This window comes from Entelurus aequoreus, linkage group LG27, assembly GCF_033978785.1.
Source record: "Entelurus aequoreus isolate RoL-2023_Sb linkage group LG27, RoL_Eaeq_v1.1, whole genome shotgun sequence".
Taxonomy (NCBI): domain Eukaryota; kingdom Metazoa; phylum Chordata; class Actinopteri; order Syngnathiformes; family Syngnathidae; genus Entelurus; species Entelurus aequoreus.
The window spans coordinates 16,094,030-16,119,829 of NC_084757.1; the positions used below are offsets into that span (position 1 = coordinate 16,094,030).

General features: G+C 40.3%; 1 protein-coding gene across 1 annotated transcript in view; it reads left to right on the forward strand.

The window, feature by feature from the left end:
* scfd2 (sec1 family domain containing 2) overlaps positions 1-25,800 on the forward strand; it is a 352,539-nt gene that overhangs the window by 297,737 nt on the left and 29,002 nt on the right. Inside the window, exon 7 of the mRNA XM_062038370.1 lies at positions 14,976-15,121. Within this exon, the coding sequence (XP_061894354.1) occupies positions 14,976-15,121 (146 nt within the window). The remainder of the gene's footprint in view (positions 1-14,975; positions 15,122-25,800) is intronic.

Consider the following 25,800-nt stretch of genomic DNA (forward strand, 5'->3'; position numbering starts at 1 on the left):
GTCATACTTGATCATTTCGCGATATTGCCATATTTTTGCTGAAAGGATTTAGTAGAGAACATCGACGATAAAGTTCTTGCCTGTACCGGAAGTAGCGTGACGTCGCAGGTTGAAAGGCTCCTCACATTTCCCCATTGTTTACACCAGCAGCGAGAGCGATTCAGACCGAGAAAGCGACGATTACCCCATTAATTTGAGCGAGGATGAAAGATTCGTGGATGAGGAACGTGAGAGTGAAGGACTAGAGTGCAGTGCAGGACATATCTTTTTTCGCTCTGACCGTAACTTTGGTACAAGCTGGCTCATTGGATTCCACACTTTCTCCTTTTTCTATTGTGGATCACGGATTTGTATTTTAAACCACCTCGGATACTATATCCTCTTGAAAATGAGAGTCGAGAACGCGAAATGGACATTCACAGTGACTTTTATCTCCACGACAATACATCAGCGAAGCACTTTAGCTACGGAGCTAACGTGATAGCATGGGGCTTAACTGCAGATAGAAACAAAAGAAATAAACCCCTGACTGGAAGGATAGACTGAAAATCAACAATACTATTAAACCATGGACCTGTAACTACACGGTTAATGCTTTCCAGCCTGGCGAAGCTTAACAATGCTGTTGCTAATGACGCCATTGAAGCTAACTTAGCAACGGGACCTCACAGAGCTATGATAAAAACATTAGCTATCCACCTACGCCAGCCAGCCCTCATCTGCTCATCAACACCCGTGTTCTCCTGCGTTCCAGCGATCGACGGAGCGACGAAAGACTTCACCCGATCATCTACGCGGTTGGCGGCTAGCGTCGGATAGCGCGTCTGCTATCCAAGTCAAAGTCCTCCTGGTTGTGTTGCTGCAGCCAGCCGCTAATACACCGATCCCACCTACAGCTTTCTTCTTTGCAGTCTTCATTGTTCATTAAACAAATTGCAAAAGATTCACCAACACAGATGTCCAGAATACTGTGGAATTTTGAGATGAAAACAGAGCTTTTTGTATTGGATACAATGGTGTCCAAATACTTCCGTTTCAACCATTGACGTCACACGCATACGTCATCATACATAGACGTTTTCAACCGGAAGTATCGCGGGAAATTTAAAATTGCACTTTATAAGTTAACCCGGCCGTATTGGCATGTGTTGCAATGTTAAGATTTCATCATTGATATATAAACTATCAGACTGCGTGGTCGGTAGTAGTGGGTTTCAGTAGGCCTTTAACTTCTTACCAAAGGCAGAAATCATAAATAAAGCTTTCAGCGTAGAAACAACGTTGACATATTTGATAAAGACGGGGGAAAACATGCATACTCGTAAATGGCGTTTGCAAAAACAATAAGATCAATCAATCAATCAATCAAAGTTTATTTATACAGCCCTAAATCACGAATGTCTCAAAGGGCTGCACAAGCCACAACGACATCAGATCCCACATCAGGGCAAGAAAAAACTCAACCCAATGGGATTACAATGAGAAACCTTGGAGGGAACCGCAGATAAAGATACATTCAAGGAGATTTGTTTGTCATACTCGTACACATTTGCGCATACACTACCGTTCAAAAGTTTGGGGTCACATTGAAATGTCCTTATTTTTGAAGGAAAAGCACTGTACTTTTCAATGAAGATAACTTTAAACTAGTCTTCATTTTAAAGAAATACACTCTATACATTTCTAATGTGGTAAATGACTATTCTAGCTGCAAATGTCTGGTTTTTGGTGCAATATCTACATAGGTGTATAGAGGCCCATTTCCAGAAACTATCACTCCAGTGTTCTAATGGTACAATGTGTTTGCTCATTGGCTCAGAAGGCTAATTGATGATTAGAAAACCCTTGTGCAATCATGTTCACACATCTGAAAACAGTTTAGCTCGTTACAGAAGCTACAAAACTGACCTTCCTTTGAGCAGATTGAGTTTCTGGAGCATCACATTTGTGGGGTCAATTAACCGCTCAAAATGGCCAGAAAAAGATAACTTTCATCTGAAACTCGACAGTCTATTCTTGTTCTTAGAAATGAAGGCTATTCCACAAAATTGTTTGGTTGACCCCAAACTTTTGAACGGTAGTGTACATGGTAGGAAATTGGATATGCAAGGAATGGCAAGTTTCTGTTGCAATTTCGGTTAATTCGGCAACCGCTTATGTCGACATAAACACTTCCACTGCGGACATGTTAAACCCGGGACGTGAACCAACAAGTGTAATTATAAACATGGACCGTAGTTCTTTGTAACTTTGTTTGGCATGTTTGTATACTTCTCGTCTTTCCGGCCGCCCCCGTTGAGTCGGCGAGTGCAATACAGTCGACGAATGCCAGATTTCCATGTATTTGACCCAGTTACGTAACGTGGCGATAACATTCCTGCGCACTTAAGCACCACTCCCTTCTGAGGAAGAGAATGAATCACCCACGTCTCGCGTTACTCTGGCAATACCACCACCGTCAATCCATCCTTTCATTTCCCCCCAACAAGTTGATAGCTGTTGTTTTGAGTCATTTCGGGCTAGCGTGCCAGCGTGTTTTTTCTAGCCCTTTTTAATGGCTTTTACATAAGAGTGGGCCGGCCTGATGAAGGAGCGTGCCCTCGCTTGTCACTTCCCATCAAACTTCGGGCGATAACGCAAAGCAAAGTGGCGGTTTTAATGCGCCCTTCAACCCAAAGCACGGGAGTCACTGCACAAATTGCGTGAGAGGCATCAGAGCGCTCACTTTGGCTGATATGGTGGCTGAAGAGGGGGCGAGAGATGAACTGATTCGCAGGTGTTTTTCGGGCCGACCGCCAATCGGCACCTGGGCCCCGCTCGAGCTCGGCAATGCCGCAACATCGCCGACGTTGCAACTACAGATGGCCCGTGGGATGCGGGGAGGGAGTGCAACGGTGCGGCACCGCTTCAAGGCGAGCTCCTGCACTTTGTGCTTTCTTTGGCAGCGGGTCAAGCACCATCCTCACGGCAGACACGCGATGTATTCACACTCGGCCTACGTTTTAGGCCCCGGTACCTAGCCCACGCCTTCGTGCATTGACAGAATGTAGGACAAGTCTTTATTTTACATTATGGGACCAGTACACTTTTTACATAGTCGCCATCAGAAGTTGACATACACTTGTAAAGAACATCATGTCATGGCTGTCTTGAGTTTACAATCATTTCTACAACTCTTATTTTTTTGTGATTTAGTGATTGGAGCACATACTTGTTGGTCACAAAAAACATTCATGAAGTTTGGTTCTTTTATGAATTTATTATGGGTCTACTGAAAATGCTGCTGGGTCAAAAGTATACATACAGCAATGTTAATATTTGCTTACATGTCCCTTGGCAAGTTTCGCTGCAATAAGGCGCTTTTTGGTAGCCATCCACAAGCTTCTGCTTGAATTTTTGACCACTCCTCTTGACAAAATTGGTGCAGTTCAGCTAAATGTGTTGGTTTTCTGACATGGACTTGTTTCTTCAGCATTGTCCACACGTTTAAGTCAGGACTTTGGGAAGGCCATTCTACCACATAACTTTCCTCCAGAAAGTCTTATCTTTGTCCATGTGATGTCAGATGAAACAAAAATTGAGCTGTTTGGCCACAATACCCAGCAATATGTTTGGAGGAGAAAAAGTGAGGCCTTTAATCCCAGGAACACCAATCCTACCGTCAAGCATGGTGGTGGTAGTATTATGCTCTGGGCCTGTTTTGCTGCCAATGGAACTGGTGCTTTACAGAGACTAAATGGGACAATGAAAAAGGAGGATTACCTCCAAATTCTTCAGGACAACCTAAAATCATCAGCCCAGAGGTTGGGTCTTGGGCGTATTGCAATAAGGCGCTTTTGGTAGCCATCCACAAGCTTCTGGTTGAATTTTTGACCACTCCTCTCGACAAAATTGGTGCAGTTCAGCTAAATGTGTTGGTTTTCTGACATGGACTTGTTTCTTCAGCATTGTCCACACATTTAAGTCAGGACTAAAACCTTCATTCTAGCCTGATTTAGCCATTCCTTTACCACTTTTGACGTGTGTTTGGGGTCCTTGTCCTGTTGGAACACCCAACTGCGCCCAAGACCCAACCTCCGGGCTGATTATTTTAGGTTGTCCTGAAGAATTTGGAGGTAATCCTCCTTTTTCATTGTCCCATTTAAAGCACCAGTTCCATTGGCAGCAAAACAGGCCTAGAGCATAATACTAGCACCACCGTGCTTGACAGTAGGATGGTTTAGTTTAGTTCAGTGTTTTTCAACCACTGTGCCGCGGCACACTAGTGTGCCGTGAGATACAGTCTGGTGTGCCGTGGGAGATTATCTAATTTCACCTATTTGGGGTATAACATTTTTTGCAAACCAGTAATTATTGTCTGCAAATGATGTGTTGTTGTTGTCGGCAGAGTAACCGTGTAATACTCTTTCATATCAGTAGGTGGCAGCAGGTAGCTAATCGTGATCACAATTTTTCAGACGACAGCGGGAGGCAGTGTGCAGGTAAAAAGTTGTCTAATGCTTAAACTGAAAAATAAACAAAAGGTGAGTGCCCCTAAAAAAAAAAGCATTGAAGCTTAGGGAAGGCTATGCAGAACGAAACTACAACTGAACTGGCGACAAAGTGAAGAAAAACAGAATGCTGGACGACAGCAAAGACTTACAGCGTGTGGAGCAGACGGCGTTCACAAAGTACAGCTGTACATGACATGACATTTAACAATGTCCCCACAAAGAATGATAAAAACAACTGCAATATTCTTGATTGCTAAAACAAAGCAGGTGCGGGGAATATCGCTAAAAGGAAGACATGAAACTGCTACAGGAAAATACCAACAAAACAGGAAAAGCCACCAAAATAGGAGCGCAAGACAAGAACTAAAACACTACACACAGGAAAACAGCAAAAAAAGTCCAAATAAGTCAGGGTGTGATGTGACAGTGCACCTACTTTGAGACAAGAGCTATAGTGTTGCATGCTTAGTTATGCTTTAAAGTCATATCCGACGACTTTTTATTGTCAATATCGAGTTTCATATTTTAATGATTTCTGCTGGTGGTGTGCCTTTGGATTTTTTCAATGAAAAAAATGTGCCTCGGCTCAAAAAAGGTTGAAAAACACTGGTTTAGTTTATTAAGGATCCCCATTAGTCTACACCGCAGTGAAGACTATTTTTCCTGGGGTCCAGACAAAAAACATCAAACAATCACAAAACAAAAGATTAAAATGCAGTACAACATGATCAAATAATAAAATGTTGTAATACAAAAATAGCAACAACAAAGAACCAAAAAAAGTAATAATAACTTTGAGTTTACATAATAATGTTCATACCAAAGATAAAAAGAGCAATATCAAAATATATATATATATATATTTTTTTTTTTTTGCAAAAATAAAACAAAATGGTGTTCCTGGGATTGAAGGGCTCACTTTTTCTTCTCCATACATATTGCTGGGTATTATGGCCAAACAGCTCAATTTTTGTTTCATCTGACCACAGAACTTTCCTCCAGAAGGTCTTATCTTTGTCCATGTGACAAAAATTGAGCTGTTTGGCCACAATATGTAACCAAATATTAAAATTGCTGTATGTATACTTTTGATCCAGCATATTTGGTCACATTTTCAGTAAACCATAATAAATTCATAAAAGAACCTTTTTTTTTTTTTGATTGATTGAGACTTTTATTAGTAGATTGCACAGTACAGTACATATTCCGTACAATTGACCACTAAATGTTAACCCCCGAATAAGTTTTTCAACTTGTTTAAGTCGGGGTCCACGTTAATCAATTCATGGTAGCAAACTTCATGAATGTTTTTTGTGACCGACAAGTATGTGCTCCAATCACTCTATCACAAAAAATAAGAGTTGTTGAAATGATTGGAAACTCAAGACAGCCATGACATTATGTTTTTACAAGTGTATGTAAACTTTTGATCGCGACTGTATGCACTCTAAGGCCATGTCCACACGAACACGGAGAGTTTCAAAAACACATATTTGGGGTTAAAACAATCTCCATCCACACAAGTGTAGTTTCAAAACTGTCTATGTCTACACACAAACGCATACACCTGCTGTCATGCACATTTTGTCTAATCAGAAGCCTGAAAAAAGCGGCAATGTCTGACTTGGTGGTATTACACCTCCTTTATGTTTATTTTCATATACTTTAGATGTACAATGACATGTACATTATCTTTAAAACCAGCCTGCATGTGCATTTTATTGTCCCATTTAGTCTCTGTAAAGCACCAGTTCCATTGGCAGCAAAACAGGCCCAGAGCATAATACTACCACCACCATGCTTGACGGTATGAATGGTGTTCATGGCATTAAAGGCCTCATCTTTTCTCCTCCAAACATATTGCTGGGTATTGTGGCCAAACAGCTCCATTTTTGTTTCATCTGACATCACATGGACAAAGATGAGACCTTCTGGAGGAAAGTTCCGTGGTCAGATGAAACAAAAATGGATCTCTTTGGCCACAATGCCCATCAATATGTTTAGAGGAGAAAAGGTGAGGCCTTTAATCCCAGGAACACCACACCTACCGTCAAGCATGGTGGTGGTAGTGTTATGCTCTGGGCCTGTTTTGCTGCCAATGGAACTGGTGCTTTACAGAGAGTAAATGGGACAATGAAAAAGGAGGATTACCTCCAAATTCTTCAGGTTGGGTCTTGGGCGCAGTTGGGTGTTCCAACAGGACAATGACCCCAAACACACGTCAAAAGTGGTAAAGGAATGGCTAAATCAGGCTAGAATTAAGATTTTAGAATGGCCTTCCCAAAGTCCTGACTTAAATGTGTGGACAATGCTGAAGAAACAAGTCCATGTCAGAAAACCAACAAATTTAGCTGAACTGCACCAATTTTGTCAAGAGGAGTGGTCAACAATTCAAACATAAGCTTGTGGATGTCTACCAAAAAGCGCCTTATTGCAGTGAAACTTGTCAAGGGACATGTAAGCAAATATTAACATTGCTGTATGTATACTTTTGACCCAGCAGATTTGCTCACATTTTCAGTAGACCCATAATAAATTAAAATACTTTTATCGTCTTTTTGTATAATTTATATTTGCATGTCTCATGACACATAATCTGTATGTCATATTGGCTGCATTTCAGATAGTTGTTTGTGTGCCATTTTGTTCCAGACCACAGCAAACATTACCTAACTTGCCAAAGATGTAATGAATCCACTAGAAGGAAGACATCCTGCCGTTTCCTTTAACTTGGACACACACATCTACACCTTTGGCCATTAAAAGCCAGTAATTTCCAGGAGTTATCTCACCTTCTGAGTAGCCTCTGATTTACCAATGGTTTCTAATGTTGTAAAAATGTGTAGAATAAATATTACATTTCTGTCAACGAAGATTTACGTCAGCCTGCGACACATAGTCATTTTGATAGTAGGCTATTATAGCTAATATAGACACTTACATTATGTGTTGCCTTCATTATAAGACTTATATACGGCTTTTCATTTTTTGCGGCTCCAGACGGATTAGTTGTTTGTATTTTTGGTCCAATATGGCTCTTTCAACGTTTTGGGTTGCCGACCCCTGTCCTAATTACTAAAAAATGAAAGTATTGCAGTGTTTCCCACACATTCATTTATTTGTGGCGGCCCGCCACGAAAGAATTACGTCCGCCACAAATAAAAAATTAAAAATAAATTTAAAAAAATTTAATTTTTTTTTTTTTTTTTTTTGTCCTGTCCAGCTTCTCAGAGAAATCATATAGTTGATGTAGATGCCCATATAGGCTGTTCAGATTTACTTTACAAAAGAGAAGTGTAGGATACTTCTCTTGTTGCCTTATTTGTATTTGACCACTACTGTTTTCTGTTTATTTGTTACTGACTGTGGCAGGACACCTCTGCCTCTGTTTCACTTTATGTTGCTGGTAAATAATATGGTTGTAGTAGTAGGCTAAAGTTAAATTATTTAGTATGCACTAATTAAAGGGGCAGATCTTTAAGAGACATTTTAGCTTTTATATTTTATAAGATATATTTTTTGTAAGAACCACAATAATGTATTTCAGTGAATAACTTATTGTTCAAATCTGTATATAAATATGTACATAAAGTGTTGTAATTATATTGTAAAATGGATGGATGGATGGATGGATGGATGGACGTTTAAAACAAAACTGTTATTATTAATTAGTAAGTATACATTTTTTGAGCTTTTTTAGAGAAAATTATATCATTGTAGTAAATTATGCAAATTACTCGATGGTGTCATGGTGACCACGCCCATAGCCACGCCCCCACCACCACAGGTATCTTGGCAGTTTATGGGAAACACTGGTATTGACTTTAATTTCTAAGGTTGAGTCATCACTGAATGTACGATGAAGGGTAGGAAGCAGCACAATTAAAATGACAGCTCAATTATATCAACTCATTTCCTTTTGTTAATATTCACACGCAATGTCTCGCAAACCCTACGTCTATTTTAGGATACTTGGTCGGTATGTGAACGCTCTGCCGGTTTTAGCTGCGATAAGACCCCCATCCGAGTCGGCAAAGCGCCCAATAGCTTGTCCCCGGAACGTTTACCTTCCAGCCGCCATGCCGGCGCTTTACATTCCTGGAGACAGCGACTCAAAACAAAGACTTGCCGGGCTGGATTGGATATCCTCTACATGGGAAGGAAAAGGGACAAATAGCAGAAGATTAAGGAGCTGATAAATCCGAGCTGCCGGCCAAGGCTGACATTGATGTGTTCCTGTGTCATATGCAGCCTGCCAAGTAACAATCAGGCAGTACAAGTATATAAGCAGGTCACTAAACTCATACGCTATCTTCCCTTTACATCGCATACAGAGCTGCAGTCCGTTTGTAGGCCGTGTCAGTGATGTATCCACGCATGTTTTAGATCTTTATCCCCAACTTTTGGATGTACTGCACAGGGATGTTTAACATTTGTGCTCATGTCACATTATGTAACCCACACTTGGATTAGCTTTGAAGTTATGGTGAAGTGGCAAAAATCACGCTTCTACTTTAAAGGCCTACTGAAATGACATTTTTTTATTTAAACGGGGATAGCAGATCCATTCTGTGTCATACCTGATCATTTCGCGATATTGCCATATTTTTGCTGAAAGGATTTAGTAGAGATCATCGACGATAAAGTTCACAACTTTTGGTCGCTGATAAAAAAAGCCTTGCCTGTACCGGAAGTAGCGTGACGTCGCAGGTTGAAAGGCTCCTCACATTTCCCCATTGTTTACACCAGCAGCGAGAGCAATTCGGACCAAGAAAGCGACGATTACCTCGTTAATTTGAGCGAGGATGAAAGATTTGTGGATGAGGAACGTGAGAGTGAAGGACTAGAGTGCAGTGCAGGACGTATCTTTTTTCGCTCTGACCGTAACTTAGGTACAAAGGCACATTGCATTCCACACTTTCTCCTTTTTCTATTGTGGATCACGGATTAGTATTTTAAACCACCACTATATCCTCTTGAAAATGAGAGTCGAGAACGCGAAATGGACATTCACAGTGACTTTTATCTCCACGACAATACATCGGCGAAGCACTTTAGCTACGGAGCTAACGTGATAGCATCGTGCTTAAATGTAGATAGAAACAAAAGAAATAAGCCCCTGACTGGAAGGATAGACAGAAGATCAACAATACTACTATCAGGAGACACCGAACCAAACACTGCACCTGTAACCACACGGTTAATGCCTGTCGAAGCCTAGCATTGCTGTTGCTAACGACGCCATTGAAGCTAATTTAGCTACGGGACCTCGTCAGAGCTATGACAAAAACATTAGCGCTCCACCTACGCCAACCCTCATCTGCTCATCAACACCCGTGCTCAACTGCGTTCCAGCGATCGACGGCGCGACGAAGGACTTCACCCGATCATCGATGCGGTCGGCGGCTAGCGTCGGATAGCGCGTCTGCTATCCAACTCAAAGTCCTCCTGGTTGTGTTGCTGCAGCCAGCCGCTAATACACCGATCCCACCTACAGCTTTCTTCTTTGCTATCTCCATTGTTCATTAAACAAATTGCAAAAGATTCACCAACAAAGATGTCCAGAATACTGTGGAATTTTGCGATGAAAACAGACGACTTAAGCTGGCCACCGTGCTGTTCCAAAATGTCTGCTACAATCCGTGACGTCACGCGCAAACGTCATCACACCGAGACGTTTTCAGCCGGATATTTCCCGGGAAATTTAAAATTGCACTTTATAAGTTAACCCGGCCGTATTGGCATGTGTTGCAATGTTAAGATTTCATCATTGATATATAAACTATCAGACTGCGTGGTCGGTAGTAGTGGCTTTCAGTAGGTAGAACTTATACACTGCAAAAACTGAAATCTAAGTAAGATTAAATATCTCAAATAAGGGTGATATTTGCTTATTTTCTGTCTGATAAGATAATTCTTCTCACTAAGCAGATTTTATGTTAGAGTGTTTTACTTGTTTTAAGGGTTTTGGTCCTAAATGATCTCAGTAAGATATTACATCTTGTAGCTGAGATTTTATGACCTATATTGAGTAAAACATGCTTGAAACTAGAATATCAACTGTTGCAAAGCTGTGTCATTAACACTCACAAGTGTAAAACTACTTTTTCAAAGTAATAATTTCTTATTTCAAGCATGAAAAAAAAAAATCATGACTTTGACAAAATTGTGTCTCATAATTAAAACAGATGACGGCCAAATGGACCTTGCTGTTTTATTTTCAATGAAACAATAGAAAACACGTACTCATATAGTAGTACACTTGGCACAGTTAATACTTAAAAATTTAACATGTGACATTTCAACAATTTTGAACAGAAATAGTTCATGCACATTCAGATAAATTCTTCAAAATTACAATTAAAAAAATGTGGCCCGTGTCATGTCTGTGTGATCATGTTTTGTTTTAGTCATGTTCGGTTTTGTTTTTGGTCTCCTTGTGCACTTTTGTTTGTGTTGTCACCATAGTAACCCATTAGTTTTCACCTGTCATGTCACGCACCTGTTTCACGTTTAGAGTCACGCACCTGTTTCACGTTTAGAGTCACGCACCTGTTTTCACTGATCATGTCACTATTTAAGCCTGTCTGTTTCTGTTGTTCGTCCTGGTGACATCCTCTATCATTTCATCCATGCTACTGCTACCCACGAGATTAATGTTTATTATAGTTTATTCTTCATGCCATTGCCAAGTAAGTTTTTGTTATTGTTCATAGTTTTTTGCCTTTGTGCATGTCTTTTGTTTTCATAGTCAAGTTTTTTACCTCCGGCGTGAGCGCCTTTTGTTTGTACTTTTTTTGAGTTTGAATTAAAAATGTATCTAAAATCACGTCTTGCCCGCGCCAACTTTCCGTTGCCTTCTGAAAAAACAAACCCCCAGGACCAAGTCATGACAGGCCGGGCTGTATATATGCGCACTAATTGACTGAAAGAGCACACACTTGGCGCGATGATGTCATGTTATCGATGGAAAAATGCATTTTTAGACCATATGATTTGCCTGAGCGGCTAGGAGACCCCGAGAGTAACAAGCGGTTGCCTTGTTGCCTTTCCATTAAGAACAATAAATTAGTTTTTAGTACAAGTTTGCTTGTTTCAAGAAGTGTCAAGATAATGGCACTAGCATTTACTTAATTTAAGAATATTTTTCAACATATTGAGCAAAAAGCTGTCTTTTTTTTTTTTCTAGCAAGAAAAGTGCACTTGTTATTAGTGAGAATAAACTTATTTTAAGGTATTTTTGGGTTCATTGAAGTTAGCTAATTAGGGGCCGATGTCCCTTTGGGACAGAGTACCCTATTGTATTTCTAGCGTTTTATTATTATACCGCCGCCTCTTTGAGCTGTAATTTGACCCCCTTAACATGCTTCAAAACTCGCCAAATTGGACACACACATCAGGACTGGCGAAAATTGCGATCTGATCAAAAAACCAAACCCCAAAACTCAAAATTGCGCTCTACCGCCCCCCTAGGAAGAAAACACAGACAAAACTGCCTCTAACTCCCAGTAGGAATGTCGTAGAGACATGAAACAAAAACCTCTATGTATGTCTCACTTAGACCTATATTTCATACACTGACAACCGTCAGCAAAAATCAACAGGAAGTTTGCAATTCCCCCTTCAAAATAAAAGTTGAGTAAAAACAGTCACCTTTTTTCAAACATTATCTCCTCTGAGCGTGTTTGTCGTGTCGGCTTCAAATTAGCACAGGAGAGAGATTGAACCCTTCTGATTAAAAGTTGATGAAAGAGTTGTAGTTACTGCTCCGGTTTGGATTTTATGAGCCCTCAAAGTCGGTCCCGTCCATCGCTGCTTGCAGCTTTAATTTGACTTGTTTTGGAAAGTCTTGACAAGCCAAATTTTCTTGTTCTATTGGCAGATAATTTTGCTTAGTTCAAATAAAACACCCCTCATTTTTGTATTTTTTTTCCTTGTTTTTGAACACTGACTTTTTGCAGTGTAGTTATTGCGTTATTATCACGTTACCTTTGACAGCCCTAGTTAGAAAACAAGAATCCTATGTTTTTTTTTAAAAATGTCTCACCTGCCATGAACCTCGGCGCACGTCACTGCTATGGAGATATTTCCCCATACATGTGTGAAGCATGTTCATGCACAAAGCTCCTTTTGTGCCCCTCTGGCAACAGTACTGTTGGAGTCAACAATGTTCTAGTTGGTTCCGAGCCATGCTGACACAGTATTTATATGCTCTATAACACAGCTGAGCGTCGTTTTAACTGCCGCATTCCTGCAGGTGCCGGTCCGCACATTCTGCAAAGCCGCCTCCTAAACTCGCTCCATCACAGTCACTCCAAAGCTGCCGTTTTGAATTTATTTCAGCTTTCTTCCTGAGGTGCGTCTTAAAATTGTGTTTTTTTCTCTCTGTGAATAAAGGCCCCCTTGTCCTCACGCTCCCATCTTATTAGTTGCTCTCCACACGCCCAGCTGGAGCGTTCAAAACTCAAAGCCAATGTAAATGTTTTTGCATGTGTGAGCGTTTTTTTGGGGGGGCCAATTTGCAGAAAAACATGCCCAGGTGATACTTCAGCTTACAATTCTATACTTCTTGCTTTTGGGATTAGTTTTTGACGTGATTATGTTGTTGTTTTGGTGTCTGTGTTTCTGTTTTTGATGCACTACCTTACTATTTAGGTTTAGGGTAAAACATATTTAAATATATTCAATATAATTTTTTTAATAATAACAAAAATGATCCTCTTTGGCAAAATATATTTTGCCATGGTAAATAAATTGTAATAACATAATAAATGTACAATAATAATGTGTAATAAACCTGGATCATGCGGTGTAATGTTGAATACGGATCTAATACAAATTGCACCGCTGGTTAGAATTAACTTTCAGACAGTTAGGCTCCAATTTAGTTACATTTTGAGTTAGAATGTGCTGTTTTAGTTTAATTAACACAACAAATGTGAGGGGAAAAAAACATCTAAACTAATAACCTGTATGTAGCAAAAGAGTTGGCACAAGGGCATTTTTACCACTGTGTTACATGGCCTTTCCTTTTAACAACACTCAGTAAACGTTTGGGAACTGAGGAGAACATTTTTTATAGCTTTACAAGTGGAATTCTTTCCCATTCTTGCTTGATGTACAGCTTAAGTTGTTCAACATTCCGGGGGTCTCCGTTGTGGTATTTTAGGCTTCATAATGCGCCACCCATTTTCAATGGGAGACAGGTCTGGACTACAGGCAGGCCAGTCTAGTACCCGCACTCTTTTACTATGAAGCCACACTGTTGTAACACGTGGCTTGGCAGTGTCTTGCTGAAATAAGCAGGGGCGTCCATGATAACGTTGCTTGGATGCTCCAAAACCTATATGTACCTTTCATCATTAATGGTGCCTTCACATATGTGTAAGTTACCCATGCCTTGGGCACTAATACACCCCCATACCATCACAGATGCTGGCTTTTCAACTTTGCGCCTATAACAATCCAGATGGTTATTTCCCTATTTGTTCCGGAGGACACGACGTTCATAGTTTCCAAAAACTATTTGAAATGTGGACTTGTCAGACCACAGAACACTTTTACATTTAGCATCAGTCCATCTTAGATGAGCTTGTGCCCAGCGAAGCCAGCAGCGTTTCTGGGTGTTGTTGATAAATGGCTTTCGCTTTGCATACTAGAGTTTTAACTTGCACTTACAGATGTAGTGACCAACTGTAGTTACTGAAAGTGGTTTTCTGAAGTGTTACTGAGCCCATGTGGTGATATCCTTTACACACTGATGTCGCTTATTGATGCAGTACCGCCCGAGGGATCGAAGGTCTGTAATATCATCGCTTTCGTGAAGTGATTTCTCCAGATTCTCTGAAACTTTTGATTATATTACGGACCGTAGATGGTGAAATCCCTAAATTCCTTGCAATAGCTCGTTGAGAAACGTTGTTCTTAAACTGTTCGACAATTTGCTCACGCATTTGTTCACAAAGGAGTGACCCTCGCCCCATCCTTGTTTGTGAATGACTGAGCATTTCATGGAAGCTGCTTTTATACCCAATCATGGCACCCACCTGTTCCCAGTTAGCCCGTTCATCTGTGGGATGTTCCAAATAAGTGTTTGATGAGCATTCCTCAACTTTCTCAGTCTTTTTTGCCACTTGTGCCAGCTTTTTTCAAACATGTTGCAGGCATCAAATTCCAAATGAGCTAATATTTGCAAAAAATATCCAGGTTTCTCAGCTCGAACTTCAAGTGTCTTGTCTTTGCAGTCTATTCCATTGAATATAAGTTGAAAAGGATTTGCAAATAATTGTATTCTGTTTTTATTTACCATTTACTCAACGTGCCAACCTCACTGGGTTTGGGTTTTGGAATTAATTAATGGACCATTTAATAAGTTCTTTCACACTTTAATTATTGTATTCTAATTTCAGTTCCCTTATTTGTTTTATAAATCTAACTTGTTAAGTATCTTTGCAATCTTTTCTCTTGTTTTGTCTCTGTCAGGGTGTGCCCAGGCAGAGGAGCTGACCACAGAGAGAGTCCATTCCACCGTGGAGGACATGTTCCAGACCCTCCGCGGGCTGAGTCACGCCAGAGACCACCTCAAACAGCTGCGACGCGTCTACACAGCCAGCGATGGCGTCCACCAGGTATGCCGCACCTACCGAGGTCTGATGGGAACCAAGGAAACTACTGTAAATAAATAGACGCTTTCAACTTCCAAATAAGGTCGCTCGCGGTGTCCAAAGTCCAACCTGGGGGGGGCATTTTCAGCCAGCCTGTGTTTTTTGTTAGCCCACTGGTATTCTGGAAGTAAAATTCAACACAGCCCGCATCAGATTATCACTAAGGAGGAACAGCGGAGAAAACAAAAACCTGTGTTTGATGTTGCATGATAAGTATGATGTGGAAGTAATATGATGAGTTTTTTTTATAAACTATACATATAAAATACAGGCCAAAAGTTTGGACACACCTTCTCATTTCAATGGGTTTTCTTTATTTTCATGACTATTTACTTTGTAGATTGTCACTGAAGGCATCAAAACTATAACACCTGTGAAGTGAAAACCATTTCAGGTGACTACCTCTTGAAGCTCATCGAGAGAATGCCACGAGTGTGCAAAGCAGTACCGTATTTTTCGGAGTATAAGTCGCTCCGGAGTATAAGTCGCACCGTCTGAAAATGCATAATAAAGAAGGGAAAAAACATATATAAGTCGCACTGGAGTATAAGTCGCATTTTTGGGGGAAATTTATTTGATAAAACCCAACACCAAGAATAGACATTTAAAAGGCAATTTAAAATAAATAAAGAATAGTGAACAACAGACTGAATAAGTGTACGTTTTATCAGTGGTCCCCAACCACCGGTACCGGTCCGCACAAGAACTACATTTTTTTTTTTTTTTAATTAAATTTAAAAAAAAAATTTTTTAATTAATTAAAAAACACAAGATACACTTACAATTAGTGCACCAACCCAAAAAACCTCCCTCCCCCATTCACACTCATTCGCACAAAAGGGTTGTTTCTTTCAGTTATTAATATTTGTGGTTCCTACATTATATATAAATATAGATCAATACAGTCTGCAGGGATACAGTCCGTAAGCACACATGATCGTATTTTTTTATGACAAAAAAAAAAAAATACCATACGTAATGTGTTAATAATTTCACACATAAGTCGCTCCTGAGTATAAGTCGCACCCCCGGCCAAATTATGGAAAAAACTGCGACTTATAGTCCGAAAAATACGGTAATCAGAGCAAAGGGAGGCTATTTTGTAGAAACTAGAATATAAAACATGTTTTCAGTTATTTCACCTTTTTTTGCTAAGTACCTAACTCCACATGTCATTCATAGTTGTGATGCCTTCAGTGACAATCTACAATGTAAATAGTCATGAAAATAAAGAAAACGCATTAAATGAGAAGGTGTCCAAACTTTTGGCCTGTACTGTATATATTAACGCGATGATAACAAGTTAACTATAATTTCATTTAACGTCACAATTGTATGTTTTTGAACATTAGATTTCCATAATGTTTCCTTTTTTGTGTGTATTTCTGCTGGTTATTTTCCTGCTTGTGGCTCAACAGTAACTGAACGCTTTTACATTTTCCCACACTACGGAATGGACCGAGGGTCAAAAAGGAGTCAGGATACATGCACGTAAAAAAAATAAAAAAATTGCGCCGTTAAAAGAACTTATAGTTAATGAGTTACTAGCCCTTGTTTGGATGGTAATGCTGTTGCTCGCGTCAAGACAGCATACACCACAGAGGTCTTCAACTATTCCTTTGGGTTATGTAATCGAGTACATACCGATTTGTGTGTCCTTTTCAAGGCTTTTTTTCACCCCATGGTTGGCCTTCAATAAGTCTTTGTGACTCGCGCGCATTAAGGTTTGATCTTGAAACATGTAGCTAACAAACAAATTACCCTCCACAAACTCTTCTATCCCTTTCTCTACCTTTATGTCCATAAATCCTTGTAATAGTTTGGCAAAGGCTGGTTGTGGAGCTAACAGAACTCCAGCTTGTCTGTGTTTTGATAGAAGCTATCAGTAGCCAAGTTCCAGTTAGTCTGTACGCTAACAGAAAATAACTAATCTGAACTCTCGGATGTGTGTGTTTTTTTATCAATCAAGCTGTTAGTTTGGATCATCTTCAAATATTTACAAACACGTTAAGATATTGAGTACAAATCAACATAAGTTGGATTAACAATTTCTCTTGTGGATCATTAAAGTTTGTCTAAGTCTAAGTCTATTAAGAGTTTTGGATGGATAATAGGAGATTCAAAAATCTAATTGATACCAATTCCTGGATGTACGACTCAGACATGGATATGCAATTATTAAAGAATAGAAGTTCAAATCATTGTCAGATATAAAACATTTTCAGGAAAAGTATTCAGAATTTGTCAAAATATATACCCCGCCTTCCGCCCGAATGCAGCTGAGATAGGCTCCAGCACCCCCCGCGACCCCAAAAGAGACAAGCGGTAGAAAAATGGATGGATGGATACACAGACGCGTCTAAAACTTTAAAAAAGAATAAAGTAGAAGCTTCAGCATTTATTCCACAAGGAAACATAGTTTCGAATGAAAGTCATCGTTTCACAAATCTCACTTTTGTCATTTTCTGAAACTTGGCAGCCCTGCATTAACGTCTATAAACTTTGTGTGCAGTTCAAGTATTTGGGCAGCGAAAATTATTTTTGAAAAGTGGAGCACTTCAGTTACCGTATTTTCCGGACTATAAAGCGCACTTAAAATTATCATTTTTTTCTCAAAACTCGACAGTGCGCCTTATGACCTGTTGTGCCTAATGTACGGAATAATTCTGGTTTTGCTTACCGACTATGAAGCAATTTTATTTGGTACATGGTGTAATGATAAGTGTGACCAGTAGATGGCAGTCACACATAAGAGATACGTGTAGACTGCACTATTATGGCAAGTAAACGACACCAACATTTTATATGTTCCATTGAAAATATAGAACATTACACACGGCGCTCAAAAATCTATCAAAATGTTTTAGTACGACTTTGGTAAGCTATGAAGCCGCACCGCTGGATGGATTGTCGGCGCATTAAACATAGGAGTATTATTATGGTGTGTAGATAAGGTAAGACATATTATCTGGCATTTTGTTTCGCAATATTATGCAAAAGCAACTTTTCTTACCTTCTGGTACCTGCTGATCTGTATTTGAGATCTGCATAAATCCTGAAAAATTGCGAGCTTCCGCCTTTGTAGTCCGTGGCGACACCGTAATAGATAAGCTTCTTCTTTTTCTCTATCTTCTTGTTATGTGACATTCATCCTCCGCTGTTGCCATTTCTAATATAAAGTAGTGTAAACTTCTTACTTATATCTGTCAGTAAGCTCGCCATGAAAGCACTAAAACATACCGGTGTAGTGAGTTTACATTATTCACCCAAGGAACTTTAGTTATTAGAGAGTTCCGGTCAGACGTTTTTTCACGGGACACATTTTCGGTGTTGTTGTTTCCGGATGAGGAGATGCTGCTCCGTTATTGATTTAAGTAAAGTCTGAATGTCACTAAAACGGTTCGCTCCATCTTTTGACACTTCTTCCACTCCCGTCCTTGCACGCTACACCGCTACAACAAAGATGACGGGGAGAAGACGCTGTCGAAGGTGAGCCACGTAAATAAGACGCTTCCGGAAACAACTGTCAGAAAGCGACTTGAAGATGATCTGTAAAACATAATCTATGCAACATTTTGACCAAAGAACCACCATTACATGTTATGTAGACCACAAGGAAGTGTTTCCATTTAGAACAAATAATAATAATATGACTCCTTTAATGCGCCTTATAATCCGGTGCGCCTTTTATATCAATCAATCAATCAATGTTTATTTATATAGCCCTAAATCACAAGTGTCTCAAAGGGCTGTACAAGCCACAACGACATCCTCGGTTCAGAGCCCACATACGGGCAAGGAAAACTCACCCCAGTGGGACGTCAATGTGAATGACTATGAGAAACCTTGGAGAGGACCGCATATGTGGGTAACCCCCCCCCCCCCCCCCCCCCCTCTAGGGGAGACCGAAAGCAATGGATGTCGAGTGGGTCTGACATAATATTGTGAAAGTCCAACACATCAGCGAAAGTCCAGTCCATGGTGGGGCCAGCAGGAACCATCCCGAGCGGAGACGGGTCAGCAGCGTAGAGATGTCCCCATCTGATGAACAGGCTAGCGGTCCACCCCGGAGCAGAGTAGAAAAGAAAAGAAAAGAAACGGCAGATCAACTGGTCTAAAAAGGGAGTCTATTTAAAGGCTAGAGTATACAAATGAGTTTTAAGATGAGACTTAAATGCTTCTACTGAGGTAGCATCTCTAACTTTTACCGGGAGGGCATTCCATAATATTGGAGCCCGAATAGAAAACGCTCTATAGCCCGCAGACTTTTTTTGGGCTCTGGGAATCACTAATAAGCCGGAGTTCTTTGAACGCAGATTTCTTGCCGGGACATATGGTACAATACAATCGGCAAGATAGGCAGGAGCTTGACCGTGTAGTATTTTATACGTAAGTAGTAAAACCTTAAAGTCGCATCTTAGGTGCACAGGAAGCCAGTGCAAGTGAGCCAGTATAGGCGTAATATGATCAAACTTTCTTGTTTTTGTCAAAAGTCTAGCAGCCGCATTTTGTACGATCTGTAATCTTTTAATGCTAGACATAGGGAGGCCCGAAAATAAAACGTTACAGTAATCGAGACGAGATGTAACGAACGCATGGATATTGAGCTCAGCATCGCTTGTGGACAAAATGGAACGAATTTTAGCGATATTACGGAGATGAAAGAAGGCCGTTTTAGTAACACTCTTAATGTGTGACTCAAACGAGAGAGTTGGGTCGAAGATAATACCCAGATTCTTTACCGAGTCGCCTTGTGTAATTGTTTGGTTGTCAAATGTTAAGGTGGTATTATTAAATAGATGTCGGTGTTGAGCAGGACCGATAATCAGCATTTCCGTTTTCTTAGCGTTGAGTTGCAAAAAGTTAGCGGACATCCATTGTTTAATTTCATTAAGACACGCCTCCAGCTGACTACAATCCGGCGTGTTGGTCAGCTTTAGGGGCATGTAGAGTTGGGTGTCATCCGCATAACAGTGAAAGCTAACACCGTATTTGCGTATGATGTCACCTAGCGGCAGCATGTAAATACTAAAGAGTGCAGGGCCAAGAACCGAACCCTGGGGAACTCCGTACGTTACCTTAACATAGTCCGAGGTCACATTGTTATGGGAGACACACTGCATCCTGTCAGTAAGATAAGAGTTAAACCAAGACAAGGCTAAGTCTGACATCCCAATACGCGTTTTGATACGCTCTAATAAAATATTATGATCAACAGTATCGAAAGCGGCGCTAAGATCAAGAAGCAGCAACATAGATGAAGCATCAGAATCCATCGTTAGCAATAGATCATTAGTCATTTTTGCGAGGGCTGTCTCCGTAGAGTGATTTGCCCTGAAACCGGATTGAAAAGGTTCACAGAGATTGTTAGACGCTAAGTGTTCATTTAGCTGCTGTGCGACAATTTTTTCGAGAATTTTCGAGATAAACGGAAGGTGGGACACCGGCCGGTAGTTCACCATGAGGTCAGGATCGAGGATAGGTCTTTTGAGTAGAGGATGAACAACCGCTTTTTTGAATGCTAGGGGAACAGTACCAGAGGAAAGTGATAAGTTTATAATATTTAACACTGATGGACCTAATAAAACAAAAAGCTCCTTGATAAGTTTCCCAGGAATTGGGTCAAGTAAACATGTTGTTTGTTTTGTCCCATTTACACATTTTAACAATTCCTCCAATGTTATTTCATCAAAGAGAGAGAAACTATTTTGGAGGGCTGTCTTCCGTCGTATATACAGTCGTATCTGTGTTAATAGAACCCAGTTGTAGCTGAGATGCATTGTCTTTAATCTCTTTTCTAATGACTTCAATTTTCTTATAAAGAAATTCATAAAGTCATCTGCTGAGTGGGTGGAGCTACTGGGAGGGGTCCCTTGTTGGGTGAGCGATGCTACTGTACTAAACAGAAATTTAGGATCATTTTTGTTGAGGTGGATGAGATTTGAGTAATATTTAGCTTTAGCTGAGGTAAGCATGCGTTTATAAGTTATTAAACTATCACTCCATGCTTGATGGAAAACCTCAAGTTTAGTCGCACGCCATTTGCGTTCCAGCTTTTGGTATCTGATAAAAAAAAGGCTTGCACCTACCGGAAGTAGCGTGACGTAGTCAGTTGAACATATACGCAAAGTTCCCTATTGTTTACAATGATGGCCGCATGAAGTGAGAGAGATTCGGACCGAGAAAGCGACAATTTCCCCATTAATTTGAGCGAGGATGAAAGATTTGTGGATGAGTAAAGTGCAAGTGAAGGACTAGTGGGGAGTTGAAGCTATTCAGATAGGGAAGATGCTGTGAGAGCCGGGGGTGACCTGATATTCAGCTGGGAATGACTACAACAGTAAATAAACACAAGACATATATATACTCTATTAGCCACAACACAACCAGGCTTATATTTAATATGCCACAAATTAATCCTGCATAAAAACACCTGCGTGTTTGTTATGCTAGCTCCTAGCTCCTCTGCTAGCTCCTAGCTCCATAGAACACGCCAATACAATTCAAACACCTGATCAACACACACAATCACTCAGCCCAAAAGACCGTTTACCTAACCCAAGGTTCATAAAGCTTATATATTTTTAAAAAGTTACGTACGTGACGCGCACATACGGTCAAGTTATCGAATGTTTAGCAGCCAAGGCTGCATACTCACGGTACCTGATATTCAGCTGGGAATGACTACAACAGTAAATAAACACAAGACATATATATACTCTATTAGCCACAACACAACCAGGCTTATATTTAATATGCCACAAATTAATCCTGCATAATAACACCTGCGTGTTTGTTATGCTAGCTCCTAGCTCCTCTGCTAGCTCCTAGCTCCATAGAACACGCCAATACAATTCAAACACCTGATCAACACACACAATCACTCAGCCCAAAAGACCGTTCACCTAACCCAAGGTTCATAAAGCTTATATATTTTTAAAAAGTTACGTACGTGACGCGCACGTACGGTACGGTACGTGTTATGCTAGCTCCTAGCTCCTCTGCTAGCTCCTAGCTCCATAGAACACGCCAATACAATTCAAACACATGATCAACACACACAATCACTCAGCCCAAAAGACCGTTCACCTAACCCAAGGTTCATAAAGCTTATATATTTTAAAAAAGTTACGTACATACGCAAAAAAAAGCCAAAGCTGCATACTCACAGTAGCACGTCTGCGTCTTTGTCATCCAAATCAAAGTAATCCTGGTAAGAGTCTGTGTTGTCCCAGTTCTCTACAGGCGTCTGTGTATCCAAGTCAAATGTCCTCCTGGTTAGAGTCTCTGTTATCCGAGTTCTTCCATCTTGACTGCATCTTTCGGGAATGTAAACAAAGAAGCGCCGGCTGTGTACTGTTGTGGCTGACTACGTTCGAAAAATACGTCCATTTCGCACCGACAACTTTCTTCTTTGCTTGCTCAGCTTCCTTCTTCATAATGCAATGAACATGATTGAAACAGATTCACGAACACAGATGTCCAGAATACTGTGGAATTATGAAATGAAAACAGAGCTTTTTCGTATTGGCTTCAATGTGGAAGGCATACCCGTGTTCGCCGGTCTACGTCACGCGCATACGTCATCCTCAGAGGCGTTTCGAACCGGAAGTTTAGCGGCAAATTTAAAATGTCACTTTATAAGTTAACCCGGCCGTATTGGCATATGTTATAATGTTAAGATTTCATCATTGATATATAAACTATCAGACTGCGTGGTCGGTAGTAGTGGGTTTCAGTAGGCCTTTAAAGTCTCCCATTATGATTATATTGTCAGCGTGCGTCACTAGATCAGCAACGAACTCTGAAAATTCATTGATAAAGTCCGAATAGGGCCCTGGTGGGCGGTAGATGACAGCCAGGTGCAGAGGCAGCGGTGTGACAAACTTCACAGTGAGCACCTCAAACGAGTTATATTTATTATTTAGGTCCGAGGTAAGGCTAAAGTTTTTGTTGTATATTAGTGCAACACCCCCACCCCTTTTAATGGGACGGGCAATATGCGTTCCCGTATAGCCAGGAGGAGACGCCTCACCCAGCGCAAAAAATTTGTCTGGTTTGAGCCAGGTCTCGGCTAGACCAATGACATCAAGATTGTTGTCTTCATTAACTAATAACGTTTTGGAAGACAATGACCTTATGTTTAAAAAGCCCATATTATAGGTAGTGGGCTGTTTTGAGGAGTTTTTGTTGAAAGTATCCGTAGTAGCAATACTAATAATAGTACGTTTATTATGCGTAGTGCACTTTAAATAATTTCGACCATATCTAGGAATTGATATGACAGGAATTTTTAGATTGTTTGCCACCTCAGTAAAATGCATGTCCACCTCTGACGCAGAAAAAACATTATGTGAGTTGTATATTATTCTAAGAGAATTGCTATGTGTGCAGGGATTATCCAGCCTGGCGCTGGCTAGTTCTAGCTTAACAGACTCCTTATTAGCGCTTCTTTGTGGATTAGCATTTAGCTTTTTCGTTAGCCCCGCTAACAACAACGCATTTAGCTTTGTTGATAGCCCCGCCCGACACCCCCGCTTCTGCTTCCGAGCGCACCGCTTACGTCTCTTTCGTTGATGGTCTCCGCTGGTAGTGTACGCCGCTGCTTCAAAGGCCACTGCTGGATGTAGCTCGCGAAGAATTCCCAAGCTAGCGAGTAGGTCCACCGTACACGCATCTTTCAGCCCAAAATGGCCCGATCTCTCCACATCCAGAATCGTAAGTCGGTCGTAAGTGGTCACGGAGTGAACACGCTGTGAGCCAGCCATGAAATTGACTAAATTGAGGGGTATTTTTGCCAAATCGGTCTACACTTCCAGGAGCGCTCGCAAGAAGCCGCTGCCTTGAAGCGCTGCCATCTTGGAAAAAGATCGAAAATAGACCATTCATCAGCAGTGTGCCTTATAATCCGGTGCGCCCTATGGCTCGGAAAATATGGTACTAACGTGAAAAAAGCAAGCTTATTTAGTTACGACAATGTAACCACCAACGTAAACTAAGATTTAAAGTGCATCTTTAAATTTTAAATAATGAACAATATGGATGGATAAAAGTTATTTTCATCTTTAAAGTGCAGTTGTCTATTATTTGACGGTATCAGTAGATACTTTTGCTTCAGCCGTGCTAACAGAAGCTATCAATTTTCACGCTAACTGTATCTTAAACCCAGCTAGTCTTGATGTTAGCACCGTATTTTTCGGATTATAAATCGCAGTTTTTTTCATAGTTTGGCCGGGGGTGCGACTTATACTCAGGAGCGATTTATGTGTGAAATTATTAACACATTACCGTAAAATATCAAATAATATTATTTATCTCATTCATGTAAGAGACTAGACGTATATCAGCGTGACAGATTGTTTGGTAAACATATAGCATGTTCTATATGTTATAGTTATTTGAATGACTCTTACCATAATATGTTACGTTAACATACCAGGCACGTTCTCAGTTGGTTATTTATGCATCATATAACGTACACTTATTCAGCCTGTTGTTCACTATTCTTTATTTATTTTAAATTGCCTTTCAAATGTCTATTCTTGGTGTTGGGTTTTATCAAATAAATTTCCCTAAAAAATGCAACTTATACTCCAGTGCGACTTATATGTTTTTTTCCTTCTTAATTATGCATTTTCGGCCAGTGCGATTTATACTCCGAAAAATATGAGTATGGTGGATTGTTGTGAATGTTGTGCTAAGAGAAAATAACTGTAGCCGAGTTAGCTAAGTATGTATGTTAACAGAAACTAAAAAAGCTAACGGTATCGGAACTCCAGTCAACCATTAGGCTAACAGAAGCTAACTTTATCCAGGCATCTACTAGTTTACTGTATGTATAGAAGTACCGTATTTTTCGGACTATAAGTCGCAGTTTTTTTCATAGTTTGGCCGGTGGTGCGACTTATACTCTGGAGCGACTTATGTGTGAAATTATTAACACATTACCGTAAAATATCAAATAATATTATTTAGCTCATTCACGTAAGAGACTAGACGTATAAGATTTCATGGGATTTAGCGATTAGGAGTGACAGATTGTTTGGTAAACGTATAGCATGTTCTATATGTTATAGTTATTTGAATGACTCTTACCATAATATGTTACGTTAACATACCAGGCACATTCTCAGTTGGTTATTTATGCCTCATATAATGTACACTTATTCAGCCTGTTGTTCACTATTCTTTATTTATTTTAAAGGCCTACTGAAACCCACTACTACCAACCACGCAGTCTGATAGTTTATAAATCAATGATGAAATCTTAACATTGCAACACATGCCAATACGGCCGGGTTTACTTATAAAGTTCATTTTAAATTTCCCGGCAAACTCCCGGCTGAAAACGTTTCGATATGATGACGTTTGCGCGTGACGTCAATGGTTGAACCGGAAGTATTCGGACCCCATTGGATCCAATACAAACAGTTCTGTTTTCATCCCAAAATTCCACAGTATTCTGGACATCTGTGTTGGTGAATCTTTTGCAATTTGTTTAATGAACAATGGAGACTGCAAAGAAGAAAGTTGTAGGTGGGATCGGTGTATTAGCGGCTGGCTGCAGCAACACAACCAGGAGGACTTTGAGGATAGCAGACGCGCTAGCCGAACGACCTCACCTTGACTTCTCCGTCTCCGGG